The sequence below is a fragment of the Colletotrichum abscissum genome, assembly GCF_030869225.1.
Source record: "Colletotrichum abscissum strain IMI 504890 chromosome Unknown Scaffold_38.1, whole genome shotgun sequence".
Taxonomy (NCBI): domain Eukaryota; kingdom Fungi; phylum Ascomycota; class Sordariomycetes; order Glomerellales; family Glomerellaceae; genus Colletotrichum; species Colletotrichum abscissum.
This window is the reverse complement of record NW_026850298.1, coordinates 147,127-161,524: the sequence shown is the minus strand read 5'-3', so window position 1 is coordinate 161,524 and position 14,398 is coordinate 147,127. Positions and strand designations below refer to the sequence as shown.

Genomic DNA, 14,398 nt, shown 5'->3' with positions numbered 1-14,398 from the left:
CTGTAAAAACGTACAAGAAGGGTATCGAAGTCGAGATAGGAAATGAATCGTCAACCGACGTGGGTTGCGTGGAAAATAACAAGCTTCTTCCGCCTAGCTCCGTTGCCTCCCTCAATCGCAGCCTCCCACTTTTCATTTGACATTATCAGTTATTCGTTTTGGACACCGGCGCTGGTGTCCTTGACCTGTTGCCGTCACTGCGCCTTGCAGCCTAGCCCCTACCACTGTTGAGACTCTAACGGATACAACAGATCATCGCGTTGAAAAGAACAATGAAACCATTATGAAGTTTCGCCCATACCCTCCAAGATCCGGCGAGCCGCATCGATGCGTCTTCTATACATCCGACTCTCCGAAGACGCCTTACCAGCCTCGCTCATGGCGAGCACGCACCTGCCGAGGCTGGCAACGAAGCGTTCGACAAGGATTTGGTCCTCCTTGGCCAGTGCTTCCATGGGTGCGAGCTGATCAGGTGTATGCATACTCTCTTTGTCACAAATGCTAGCGGTTTCGCTCATGAGAGCATCAGAAATCGTCTTCAGCTCCAGCTCGGGAGAACCTTGGGGCGTAAGGACACCGACGCTAACACGCGCCTTGCCCACCAACGGGAAGCTTCGGTTGGTACCCGTTGAGTCGAAGGAAGCAGTCGACGGACGGTGACCCATCGTTGCTTGAGTGCTCATGGGTCGACGGTAGACTGTGGAGCCAGCCCGCGCGCGTGTTCTCAGTTCCTCCAAAACGTCCTCGCCGCCCATGGTGCTACCAATCGTTGACCGCTTGGCAGTAGGAGGGCTCTCAGTGTGCTCACTGATTGGGCTGACGCTTGGCGGGGTGAGAATACCATGTCTCAAGTCCTCGCTCACGTCGTTTGTGCTGATTCTGCTGCCTCGCCCCGAGCGAGCCGTAGCAAAAGACTCAATCGTTGAAGTAGTGTCGCCGCTGCCTCTTCGATGGTGCGATCTCGGTCGAATTGACTCATCCGATGTCATCGGTCCGCGAGTTGTCTCGACGGAGCTTTCGGAACTGACGCTGCCCCGACGCTGTTGGCTCAGGTTGCCTAGTGCGCTGTGGAGGAAGAAGTGTTCGTAATCGAAAGCGTCTTCTCGATCTTCGTGGGACATAAAAGTCTGGACTGTATCGTGGTAAAGGGAGTCACCACTCTCGCTGTCGTATCCATCTCCCTCCTGGACCTGCACACTGTCTTCGAAGCCATCTTCAGTATGCATGTCAGAGATGTCATCGTCATCGTCAATTGCGTCATCCTGGCCCTTGTTTGCCTCCATAGCGTCGAGGGCCTTTTGTCTCTCTTCCAGTCGGATGGCCTCTTGGGCTGCGTCGTACTCGTCTACAACGGACTCGTTGTCTTCCATGATCGAGGGCTCCTGTAGTTCGACTAGTACATCGGATGGAAACCCCCGCTCTTGGACCAGCCCGTCGACACTGACTGCATCGGCGTTCCATGGGTTCTTGTCCGACGTAGCAGTCAAGGGCGGCGATTGCTCCTCTTGAGATTTGGCGTACCACTGATCGACCTGCGCATGAGTAAAGGGGCTTGGCGTTCGTAAGCTTTGCAGACTGCGCCGTCGCATTGTGTCCGCGCGCGCCTGCTCTCTCAAGGACGAGATCTTGCCTTTCAGGTCTTGTACCTGTCCCTTTAAGTCACGCATCTGCGCTACCGACGCCGAGCGCACCAATGGCCGATCACGACTCGAGGAACTGAGTGCCGGGCTCAGCAAGCTTTCACGTTTAGTGCTATCGCTTCCTGAGTGGAACTCTTGCGCGACTTCATCCTCGCCAAGAGGTTCCAGACCTATTTCCTGTGCTGCCTTGTATCGAGATTGGCCTTCCCCTCCAGAGTTCAGGCGCTCCAACGTAGCATCATGAACGTTCTTACGCACAGAATACGGTTGTCGATAGCCTCCAGCCGCTCCCATGGCGCTAGCGGACCTTCTTGGGATAGTGCCGTTGTTGCCTGCGTCGTAATTGAGAGACGTATCACTCAACATCCTTGCGTGCCCGTGAATAGAAGTCGGCGAAGCTGCGGATGAGGCAGGGCGCAAAATCGTGGGGGACGGGGTCGAATTATTCCCGTCAAACGAGGACATTGAAGGAGTTGAGATACTCAAAGAGCTTCGCGCTCTCGATAAGTTGCCTTCCATGGTCTGGAGATGTCAGCCTGCCTTCCTTACTGTTTCAGCGGGGTCAGAACTTACCGTCAGTCTCCGCTTGGCATTCGCCAGAATCTGCTCTGCTCGTCGGCTGATGAGTGCGGTCGAGTACCTATTGGGGTCGTCGAGGGATTCCCTGGGCGGTTGATGTATGGCATGTGCTTGATGCACAGATACATCTTCCGCATATGATTCTGCCACACTCTCTTCGTCATCGCCCTGGAAGTTGCTGTCGTCGACGCTTACGGTATCGTCAAAGTCTGCGAACATGGCATTCTGGTCTTGAGTGGTGGTGATGGTGCTTGTAGACTCTACGGAAGACCGGCGCGAACGCGTCGCTTGAGCCGCCCGCTTCTTCAAGCTCTCGAGCATCTTGGTGGGTGACTGTGGCTGTCGTGAATCGTCGCCGCTTCGATTATTGGGTCTGGACCAGATGACCGAAGTCGGGCGTGATCTTCTACCAGGTGTGCTCTCGGCCTCAGTGACCTCACCAATATCGGACAGCATAGTTCCATTCCCGTAGATTATTGGTGTCGTAGGAGTGATGGGCCCGGCGATATAGGCGCTTGGAGGGAATTGGAACTGCATGTTCATATCGACAGCATGCGAATTCTTCCACATTGTCAACGGAGAATGGGATCGGTCGGGAGAGGGCGAGCGATCGTAGTCGGGTAGAATCATGTCGGGATTCGTCAATGTAGGAGAAGCAGGCCGCGGGGGGTACGATGAGGTGGAGCTCGAGTGAGCATGGCCCGCGTGGGCGTTTAAAGTCTGAGTTGCCATTGTTTTTGATGGCAGAATCGGTTGCAAACGACTCAGGTTGCGTTTGTGCAGCCTCCTGCGCGTTGTATGATCTAAGCTGCAAGACGTTGATTGTCGTTGCAGCGGCCGTGGAGTCTAGCGACACAAAGCGAGTCGGTTCCCAACGGGGCTAGCTGCAATTAACCGGTAAACCTTCAGAGGCGCAAGAACCTCAATGGACAGTCACTCTTTGTAAACAATAAGCAACAGTCAGGACGAAGGCATCTGGGCAAAGTTTCGGGCAAAGTCAAAAACGCTGCCCACGTCTGCTTGGCCCGTGGCCCGTCCGGTCGTGATTCGGATGGATTAAGAGTTGGTTTCCAGGGTCGAGCTGGTTGTCAGGTTTACAATCAGACCAGATGAAGCTAAACGAGCTGCAAGCAAGTCGCGGAAGTTTTGGCGGGGTTCGAGGCAGAAGTGCAGGTTGATCGAGAAACGCCGGAGAGGTCGTCAAGAGGTGATTTGGTTGGGGCACTGCCGTAGATATGCGAGATTGCGTGGTGGCTTTTGCGGGCGCTGAGTGTAGAAAGCGTAGCAGCAAGTGGGAGTCCGTTTGCGGGAATAGAGACGTCGTTGGTCGTATGCAAGCGCATAGGTAGCAAACAGGCCGCCGTGTTCGGGGTAGGTGGCCGGAACGAGGAAGTCGAAATGCCGGTCTATCGTCGATCGTAGAAAGAAATCGGGATGCAAGAGCAAACGGCGTCCGTTGTAAGCGAACCCGGCTGTTCTTCCCCTTCTTTTCCTCCTCTTGCAGCGTGTTGGGCGATGATGCACAGCTGTGTCGCGACAGGCCCCAAGTTTAAGGGGTTGCAGCTGGTGGTTTTGGGGCGCGAAAGCGATGGGGGGTCCCGCAGGATGTTTGAAATTATCGAGAAAGTCGACCAATGAGACTGAGCCGATGTTTGTGAGACATGCAGCGGGTGCTCTAGTGCTTGCCCTGTCTCTCGCTGAGGTGCAGCAGGCGCAGGAGGAGCAAAGCACAAGTATTCGTACAAAACGAGTGGAAGTGTAGGTGAAAGACGGAAGATGGATCTGGTGAATGCCTCGTGGTTGCAGTTCGTTTCCCCTTCACTGATCTGCGTTGGCGGTGCAAGCAAGATAAGATGACAGGCTGCGGGAGATGAGCGGCCCAGGGATCGAGTATGCGTACATATGCGTATGGAGTATCCGTAGAGAGTACGCAGTACAAGCCGAACAGAGCAGGATCGCAGGAGGGCTCGAGACCTGAGGCGGCAGTTGATGCGTCCAATCCAATGTAGGTACTTGCTCGCTTGTAGCAAATGTGCTGCGTATGTTGAAGTTTACACACAACAAGAGTACAAGTACACTTCGCCGCAGCTGAAATGTGTACCTTTAGAGCACGGAGTATCGAGTAAGGTCTTTTTCCTTGGAAGCGAACGGGTGTGGGAATGACAGGCTGAGGTGCACGAGAGCGGATGGGCGAAGCCTGGGCCGAGCCGGAAGGGAAAAGTAACAATGTATTCGTACTTGTGCTGCAGTAGCCAGCTGCCGAGAACGGTCTTGGCTTGTTGATCGGCGAGCTGACTGAGTGAGGACCAAGTGCGTGGTACGGAAAGCCCGTGGGTTTGTTCGTAGTCTACAAAGTAACGATACAGAATAATTAGCATCCGTAGACGCGCAAGTGACACTGACAGGAAGAACAATGCCCGTCAAAGGGGCTTCTCTGGGCCGTCAACTGCAGATGTCGCGTGGCATCAGATGCTCATTATGTCTGTCCCTCTCTTCATAGTGTAAGGTACGCAGTATTAGAGCATCCTGGTCTGGCCCCATTGCCTGATGTCTCGCTTCTGGTCAAGTCATCATCTTCTTCCCGCGTCTCTTAATTCGCGAAATAGCTAAGACAGGGAACAGGCATTCCCCATGTCCAGCAGCCCTTTCGTTCGTAAAATTTTCAAATCTCTTGCTCCAACAGAGAAGGAGACCAATGCTCGCGCAAGTTCACAACCTGGTTCGCAGTTGGTCTGCGCCCCTGGACCGGCCGCTTCGACCCTAGCCCGCGGTGGCTTGCTAGAGCAGTATCGCTGCACATGGGAGGGTCTCGATGGCGGCGTGGGCGGTCGTGTGCGGGTCTCGTTCCTTTCTCTTCCATTCCCAGCAGCGTTAGCAGTCGGAAACTTCCATGGGGCCTTGCTTCTTCCTCGGGGCCTGGGCTGTCCAGTCGGAAGCACCAATGCGAAGCGTCAACAGCGCTGCTTCCATGGGTTCGTATGTAATTCGTCGTTCGCACCTCGCAGTGTTCCTGGCGTTGCTGAACTGGGCGTACTAAGTTACCCCTGTTGGGACAAGCGTGGTTCCTTTTCTGCGGTTGCTTTCCTGCAGGTGCTGCCCTGCGGTGCCTGGCATGAAAGTTGAAACTGCCAGGATGATTGGACCCGAAGATTGAACTTACCCTTAAGACACTGGGGCCCCCGGTTCCTCCCAAGCATTGGCCAGCAAGTGGAAGTGGGCTTGGCAGGGAAGTTGGCGCACGAGAAGCGGAGCTGCGTCAAGGAAAGAAACAGTCCCGGCCCTGGCGCCTTCCACCTTAGGTGCTTAGGTACCTTCGGTTACGATGGGAAGGTACGAATTCCAAAGTATCCGTGAACAAATTTGAAGAAAGGAAGCAGGCGCCAGGTACAAACAATTCTCTGCTGCCTCCTTCCTTCCTTCCAAGTCCCTTCGCAGGTCCAACGGCTTGCACAGGTATCCGTACTGGACAAGCACGGGCACCGACACCTTCGAGAGAAAACCGCACTCGCACGGTGGTGGAGTCTTGGGACGTTCACGCAAATCTCGGCAATTCATCAGCCTTCCGCATGCAGAACCCTGACCTGCCTGGCTACCCTCCCAGGACATCTCGACCGCCTCTCGTTCCATTTGTGGACGCACCGCGGGAATCCGCTACTGATCGAGCAGAAGGCTGTCGAATCTCCATTTAAGACGAACCCATCCCACCACGGTTAAGCTTCATCACAACCTCGCTGATGGATTTGTAGCTGTGGAGATATTGGCCTCGGACTCCTCACCTACTGGCCTACTTTGGCAATGATCTGAAGCTTTCCTCCGATTTCAAGGGACAGTCTCAGTCGACCCTGAGGCTCCTCTCAAGTTCTAGCGGCCTATTATTAAGGCATCCATGTGAACTCCCAGACCGTTGGATGCGGGCGGGGCACCAGCACGCCGTACTGAATCAGCGATCGAACAACCGACCCAAACTTGCCAAATTCCTCGCGGTTTCTGGAATGTTGGTACTGCTTCGTTGAGCACGAACATCGGCGCGTCCATCTCATGACAATATATTACGGGGTTGCGCTTCCAGCCTTTCTTCAGCTATGCCATTCGTCGGATGCACTGTGTTGCATTTCACCCTGGGCTGAATTTGCCTGTAACGCGCCTAGGCCGATAGGAGCCAGAATGAGAGAACGACTCGGAAGATGGGATGCCAATGGCACCTCAGCACTCCCATTCCCGCTGCCACTCTGTTGCGCGCCGACGCGTCTCTCCCACCAGTCTCCCGACCTCACGGCTCCCCGTCTGTAGTGACGCCATGCATCTTTAACTTGACACAGGCATCGCCCGGTATATTCTTACTACAGGTCAGATATATCGCGCTCGTCTATCTAACAAAATTTTCTCTCCTGCTTTGCATTGACTCTAGTCGCCGAACCAATCTCGACGCCAATCATCACATCGCAAATCTTGGGTGAATCCAGCGATCCGTCGTAACCTCAAACCAGCGGCATCCTTGCCACGCTCAAACTACTGGACCATGCCTTCCCATGGACGGGACGGGCATCCCGAGCGCGGGGGAACTTGCGGAAGAATCTGGCACTGGCAAGCCGCGAACCTATTCTCCACACTACCTTACCTTATGCTCATAGTCTGCAACTTCAATGAGAAGAGGTTCGTGATTGTCGATGAAAGGATTTTCCCAATCTCATTTCCGATGGCATAAGTCAATAGCTTCGAATGTTAAATCTCCTGCCCAACGCACCGGTCGACAAGGCGTTGCGCCCGGATCTCGTCGCCTATCTTGATCGGTCTTGGGGTTTTAGGGCTCTGTCCCTTTCCAATCAAAGAGATGACATATTCCCCGAGAGCCCTACTCGGCCACCGCGCCGGCGGCAACCTCTGGTAATGACTAGGAAGTCACGAAGGTCTAGGCATTCGTCGTGTGGCCTGTTGTGGCGTGCTTGATGCTTCTGCTCCGCATATTTGGGATGCTGGAATGTCTCCAGATGATGTTCCCGAGGGCCTGGGCCCGGTCCCTTTCTATGTCTCAGACCCCGTCCAGCAATGCGTCTGATAACAGCCGCCTTGTCACGAACAGCATGAATATCCACAAGTGGGTGGCATCATGTCTGACTTGACCATGTTGTGCAAAGAAGCAAATCGACGACATGCCATGTTCCAACTCCCTCAATTGTGACACGGGTAAGCGCGCGTGCCTTTGTTTTTTTCTATCTTGTCGTCTTAAAATGTCCGGATATATACCCAATAGTCTATGCTTTTTTCTGTATCTTTTCGCCAGCCCTCAACGCAAATTCCAGTGATCCTCCCGTATGGCTGACCACGTATAAACAGTCCACAATGCTTTTAGTCGACAACCCATGTGCCTCTTCATATCCCATCTTGCCAGTGGGCGATGCGGCACGCTGATCTAGCCCTCAGTGAACGCCTCGCTTCTAGCCTGCGCAGTGGAGGCATCTTCATTGCCGTTGTCCTTGGTCGTGGGACGGTTGGCGATGAGGCGCTGTGAAAAGTCAGGGATATGGTTTCTGGTTCGCCGTGTTCATTTAGTTCACTTACCACCAAGTTTCTCAAAAGGCACGCAATGGTGACCTTGCCAACTGACGGGACGTAGATGGCCGCCTTCTCCTTGACGGTGGGCGCGTCAAAGTTGCGGTGGGAGGAGAAGTTGATGCAGACGGCACCCTCGCGAATGAGGTCGGTCGAGATCTTGTACTTTTCGCTGGGGACGCCGCCGATGATGACGTCGCTGAGGGGGAGGACCTGCTCCAGGCCCCAGCCCTCCTTGTTCTCGACCTGGTGGCGGATCTGCTTGATGCCCTTGCCGCGAGTGAAGAGCTGGACGCCGGTGATGTCGACCGAGTAGACGGTGGCGCCGTCGTTGGCGAGCAGGGCGGCCAGGGGTCGGCCGTTGACTTCGGACCTGTTGATGACGGTGATTGTCTTGCCAAAGAGGCGGTTGCCGTAGGCCAGGATGGGGTTGTAGATCTGGAGGTGCTCGAGGATCTTGACGACGGCGAGGGGCGTGCAGGGGAGGATGGACTTTCTCAGGTTGTGGGGCGGGTCCAGGAAGCGGACGTTGTGGTACATGTTGAAGATATGCTGGTGGCAGAGGCCCTCGACGTCCTTTGCCAGGGAGACTGTCTCCTGGATGTACTTGTCCTGGAGCGGGTTGCCGGGGAAGATGGGGTAGTAGACGATGATGCCGTCGACCTTGTCGTCCTCGTTGGCCTCGGTGATCTTTTCCTCGAGCTGCTCCTTGTCGACACGGCGCAGGTCAAAGTCGAAGCCGCTGGAAAGGGGGGTGAACACCGTCTCGTCAGCTACCTTTTGCATCCAATTTTTGCTCATTTTTTATACACGTCTTGTCACACAAAGACAACTTGTCTTTGCAGCGACAAAGGGTTTGTTTTTCGCCTACTTTTCGACGCAGGTCTTCTTAGACCACTCAGCATACTGCAATGCAGCCGGATCGTCGTTTGCCAGGAACGCCGCCAAGGTCGGCTTGGAGGCGCCGTTGCCCTGCACCTTGGCGAGGGTCTCGTGAACCTCAGTCAGGAGACGCTTGGCGATGGTGTCGGCCAGAATGACCTTGCAGGTCTTGGGCACAGCTTCGTTGGAGGCCATCTTTTATGAAAGGGAGGCAAACTCCAGTTTTAACACACGCAGCTTGACAGCATTGTTAGTCGGGTCTCTCAGTCTCGGCTGATAAGAACTGTCACTCACATATGTGGTTGGAGTGAGTTGCCCGTCGGCTTCTATCCCCGAATTAGTACTTGGGAAAGCCCCACCACCTCCGACCCCGCGATGCCGCGTTGTAGAGCATATCGGGAGTGGAGGAGAGAAGACTAACTGGCAAATACAGCCAATATATCGGCGCTTATAGGAGTGGTAGTTGATCAGGATTCGAAATCCGAATTTTGACGCGTTATTGGGGCAGTGAAAGTGAAGAAAGGTTAATCAAGTGAAGCTGAATGGCTCCGAGTCTTTTGGAGGGGCACGCTCCGACTTCGACGTCCAAATTTTTTTTTTCCTCCGTTCGCTGGAACAGGACCCCGCGGCCCTTGCGCAGTCCCGTCTGTGTTACCCCTCCATACCCTCTTACCCAATTAAGACTAGTTCGCTACCGCTCCCATCTGTTGCAATTCCGCTCCAGGCTGAAAGCATTGACAGAGAGCAGATCGCAGCGACTAAACAGCTCAAGAATAATCACGAGTGTAAAGCTCTTCCTCAAAGCAAGCCAGTTTATGACCAGAGACAACAAATATCTTGAAATGGCGAACCAGTAAAGATAAGTTGACAATTAACGCTAAGCCCAAAAAGGTCTATCCACCGGAAATTGGTTCCTCCATACCGCGATCATGACGATAAGTGCTACACCGCCTTCTCGATTGAGATGTCCCCCACCAACAACCCAGCAAGCCTGAGTAATTATCTCACAACTCATCACCGGCTTTCGGTGGTATGAAGCCCAGTATCGGCAACTGACAAATACCCAGCGGACTATTCGCCAAACCACCATTTTCCCCCCAATCTAAAGCGACTACCACGTTCATAAAATTGGATATCTAGACAAGCAATTTGCATGAGAGGAGCACGTCTTGCCTCTCTTTCACTCTTTCGGGACGCATTTTGAGCAGGCGCGGGGTCAACTTTGGAAGCACATGAGAAGGAACGACGGAATATCTCACAACTTCTTACTACATCACCTTTCCGATTGCATCTAGACAATATCAGCTTGCCATTCACCCATCTTCACACTACGCGGAGTGGACTTCGATAGAGCAAGATACATTGGGCAGTCGAAACTACCATTAGACGCTTTTGATTTCATCGCAATTCACGACTATCATGGCCGATTTTCGGAAACTTGCACTCGAGTTCGTGCTTAGCGACGATACTGAGAGACAAACAGCAATCACACAGGAGGCAGCTTCGGGTATGTATATGGCCATTCCTACCCTTTCACCAACCATGCAAACAGCTGACATGACCCCAGAGATCCAGTCAGCACCCAGACCTAGCAATCCAGTTGCAAGATGGGTAGAATCTATTCGACCCTGGATGCCCAGCGCAAATGAAGACCAGGATGACGGCGATGGTGATGTCATTGCACGGTCCAAAGGTACAGGAGTAAAGACCGTATTGGAATAAAGATGATTACTGACTATGACACCTTCTTTAGCTTTGAGTTTTCTAGCAGGGACTCTTGAGCATCTGGATCCCGCATTCCTCAAAGCCGATCAAAGTAAGTAAGGCCGAAGGCATGTGTACTCAAAGGCTCATTGCTAACGCCGCATTCTCAGCCAACCTCCTCGTGGCTTTTTTTGGAAGCATGTTCAAGGTCGACCACAAGGCTGGCATTATGCCCGCTGCGAAGGCTCTTGACCGAACTGCTGGCATGAAGACTTTCCAGCCACGAAAGGGAAACGACATTATCCAGAGTGTGTGCAGCCTTGGTGATGATTTCAAGTCCCAGGTCGCAGAAACCCGTGCAACAGTATATGAACTTCTGGACCATCTTATCACCAACCCGGATGTAGCAAACGACTTGCAGTACCAACACGGCACAACCTCGGGCTTCATCACGGATCTTTTGCAACTATGTCGCAATGAGCGAGACCCCAAGTGTCTGATGACTTGGTTCAAGATTCTGAAGGTCTTTCTTTCAGACTATTCCCCTGCACCGGAGGTCGTGGATGAGATTTTCAGTATCTTTTCAGCATACTTCCCCATATCGTTAAGGACATCACAGCATCCTTCGGGAATCACAGCGGATGATCTCAAATTGGCCTTGAGGGCTTGCTTTTCGGCACATCATCGTGTCGCTGACAAGGCTATTCCATACCTCCTTAGCAGGCTAGACCAGCCGGACAGTGTCAGTGTCAACGTCAAGGTTTGTGTTCTTCCTTGGACTATGTCATTTATACCTGTGCTGACACTGCTGTAGGTTGACATCCTCAAGACCATGACCGCATGTCTGAGCGGCTATGAACATGTTCAGCAAGGAGTCGCCCCCTTTACCAACAAGATTTGGGACAGTCTCAAGTATGAAGTCCGCAATGGGGAGATCGAGGACACCATCAATGCCACCTTGGAAGTCATTCGAACAGTCGCCAAGAGACTTACCGGTGACGAGCTCAGGGATTTTGCCCTGACTGTTCAGAGAGACTGCTTGGAGGACCTGTCAAACCCGATCTACACGGCAGCCTCAGGAAAGCTTTTGATCTCCATCCACAGCGCAAAGCCAGCTGCCTTTGCACTCATGATCTCCCCGTCTGTGACCCATATCAAGGAGAATCTCCGCCACACAAAGTCACCTGACCACACGAAGAATCTCCTGATTCTACTGAATTCTCTACTCGAGTTGCGGTTAGCCCTAATTGGAGGAGGCGTGGAGCTGAGTGTCGAGGACGCCGAGGCCTTCAAATCTACCGAGCCGCTACTTGCCCCCATCTACAAGCAGACGTACCTGCCTCTCTTCCAAAAAGCTCTGCAAGATACTGCGCAACCCGAAGATATCACCATCGGTCAACAGGCAACCAAAGGTCTGGGGTTGATGGTGTGTCAGAGAGCAGCTCAAATTGGACAGTCGAACCAGCCGATGCTTCCAGAAGAAACACTAAACGAAATTTGCGACAACCTAGCAACTCTTGCGCTTCAAGCCCCTGACGAACCGGCGAAGGACAAGAATCAACTCAAGATATCCGACGAGGCTGCTATTGCTTTACAAAAGGCTACGATGGCACACCCGCCGGCGCAGCCCATGCTCATCGATATATGCTTCCGAGTCTGTGACGCGTATAGTGCTTCCCCTTCGGCCAACAACTTGGACAGCATGCACAATGTTCTCAAGCACAATCTCGCCAGACTGACCTACGTCTTTTGCTCCGAATCTCCTCGCTCTGAGAAGCTCAAACACTACACATACTTCATGCAAGCGCTTCTGGTTAACCTCTACAAGATGCAGGACGCCAAAGCTGACCCGAAGATTTGGTCGGTCATTGCTACTTACATATTCTCGGCCATGATTCAGTTCAAGGAAGGAGCCAAAGAACTCATCAACTTGCCCGTCAAAAACAACTTCAGCGACACGCGATTCGACGACAACTGGGTTAGCTACGTGGCAAATCGTTTCCCTAATCTGCCACGCCTCCCTGACGACCAGATCGTCTCGATGTCAGCGACGGACGAGAGCAAGGAAGTTGACAATCTTCAAGGTGATTTCGCCTTGATCAATCTGTACGTCACTCGGCAGCTCTATAGACGGGCCACCAAGATCATCAGTTATGCCGACAATTCCGAGCTTTCACTTGCCTTGAGCGACGACTTTGGCAAGAAGGATCCGGAAGACAAGAATGAAGAGGATGCCTACTTGCACCGCCTCTCGAATATTGCGGTGTTCACTATCCAGCACATGAGCGAATACCAGCAGACCAACCTACTTCTGAACGAAGAAGTCGTAACACTCTTCCGTGGAACCGACCAGTATCGCCATCCCAATCCCACCGAGACCCACAGCTGGAACAACAGTGAGTTGCGAGCGGCCATGCTGAGGACCATGGGTCTTCCGCAGACTCCTTACAACATGAGAGATCCTCCCCAGTTCCCCATCAGTGGTTTCAGCCACGGCCGTACTGTCATCCTCTCCTTCGGCGTTATTCAAGCTTTCCATCCAACCACAGTCGAGCGTTTGGTAAGATAAGCGTCGCATTAAGACCAGGGAAGCTTTGCTAACACTCTGTTCTAGGTTGAAAGAGGAACCGCACACCAGATCTTGATTGCTGGCCTTCTCACCAGAGACCACTCAGACTCGCCAAAGTGCCGGCAAGTCGTTACGGCCATTCTGTGCGTCATCGCCAACAAATACAAGGTTGAGAACTTGAACGATATCGTCCAGATTATGGAATATCAAATGAACTTCGTTGTCAGCGAAGAGAGACTGTCTGACCAGCTGGAGCAAATCACTGGCTACCTCGACCATGAGGAGAATGTGGTGGCTGGAAACAGCCCCAACGACCTCAGAGCAGCTCTGGCAAGGCCTGTATACGCGATTGTAGTCGGCATTCTCCGACGCTACACTGGTAACGCTCTTAAGAATGTTCTCACGGCTATAACTCAAGGTCCTGGTAATAAGAAGATTGGCCACACGCTTGCTCGCAGCATGGATTTCATCTTCGGTGACCTGGACTTCGCAAAGCCCGAGTTCTACGGTCAGCTTAAAAAGCTCTGGGTGCAGAGGGCCTACTACGAGTTGGTCAAGCCCATGCTGCCCAAGGCTTGGCCTGCCGGCTCGAACAGCAAGGATGACATGCTTGTTGCGGCCAATTATAGCATTGCAGTCTTGAGAGCAGTCAGGCACATCAAGTACGCGCACTACGAGGACGACACGGAGGATCTTATCCGAATCATTCTCTGCGCGATCCGCAATCTGCCGGCTAGCGCAGATGTAGCAGCCGGTCTCCAGATCTTGGTGGCCGTCACGGAGAACTCGCCCAGACGCATGCAACCATTCCTCAAGAGCATCATTGATGCCTCCCTGTCGATCTTTAGAAGAGACACGACGCAAGCCGGCGAAGACAACACCTGGATGCCGGAGAATTACGTACCCTTTGACCGTTCCGGATTCCAGGAGGCGCAATGCCGGGCCTTGGTCGTTCGTCTTATCGGACAACTGCCGCCCAACTTTGAGCATCGCCATCTCCTCGACTCGGCGTCCCAGGCCAAGCGCTTGTTGGCTCAGGCCTCTGGAGACGAGTCGCGAATGGTCAGAGAGGCTGCCCTCAAGTCTCGTAAGGCTTGGGACGAGGTCAACTGACGTATGTTGACTTTCAGAGCTTGAAGTAGTTTCGAAAGAATGAGTTGAACACGAGGTGATGGCTTTGCACTTTTGGCATGGATCAGTCGAGTTTGAATTGGCTTTGATCGAGGCACGAAAGTGATGGTTTGTTGGTATAGGAGGGCAGCGACTCATGTGTTGGAACAGAGAGTGGGAGACGAGGTATGTGGCGGACTTGCATGATGGTGAGGGTTGGTGGCATGGCGAGGCGTTTGGAGGTCCAATGGATCATCAGTATTAGACGACCAGCATCCAGTTTAATGAGATAAAAATCACACAAGGCATTGCAATGATTTCACCAGAGACACTTTGGTTGCTGCGCATGAATGCTGTCCAGAGC

General features: G+C 53.1%; 3 protein-coding genes across 3 annotated transcripts; 1 reads left to right on the top strand and 2 right to left on the bottom strand.

The window, feature by feature from the left end:
* Window positions 1-281: 281 nt before the first annotated feature.
* CABS01_12507 (uncharacterized protein) lies at window positions 282-2,951 on the bottom strand (the record flags this gene model as incomplete). Its single annotated transcript, XM_060545860.1, has 2 exons — window positions 282-2,162; window positions 2,214-2,951. The coding sequence occupies 2 exons, from the start codon at window positions 2,949-2,951 to the stop codon at window positions 282-284; spliced, it is 2,619 nt and encodes an 872-aa protein (XP_060396395.1).
* A 4,678-nt stretch (window positions 2,952-7,629) lies between these two features.
* CABS01_12506 (tetrahydrofolate dehydrogenase/cyclohydrolase) lies at window positions 7,630-8,846 on the bottom strand (the record flags this gene model as incomplete). The annotated part of the gene is made up of 3 exons (XM_060545859.1): window positions 7,630-7,722; window positions 7,779-8,511; window positions 8,641-8,846. The coding sequence occupies 3 exons, from the start codon at window positions 8,844-8,846 to the stop codon at window positions 7,630-7,632; spliced, it is 1,032 nt and encodes a 343-aa protein (XP_060396394.1).
* A 1,224-nt stretch (window positions 8,847-10,070) lies between these two features.
* CABS01_12505 (uncharacterized protein) lies at window positions 10,071-14,037 on the top strand (the record flags this gene model as incomplete). Its single annotated transcript, XM_060545858.1, has 6 exons — window positions 10,071-10,158; window positions 10,219-10,344; window positions 10,405-10,467; window positions 10,526-11,115; window positions 11,170-12,915; window positions 12,970-14,037. 6 exons carry the CDS (start codon window positions 10,071-10,073, stop codon window positions 14,035-14,037), a joined length of 3,681 nt encoding a protein of 1,226 aa, XP_060396393.1.
* Window positions 14,038-14,398: the final 361 nt, after the last annotated feature.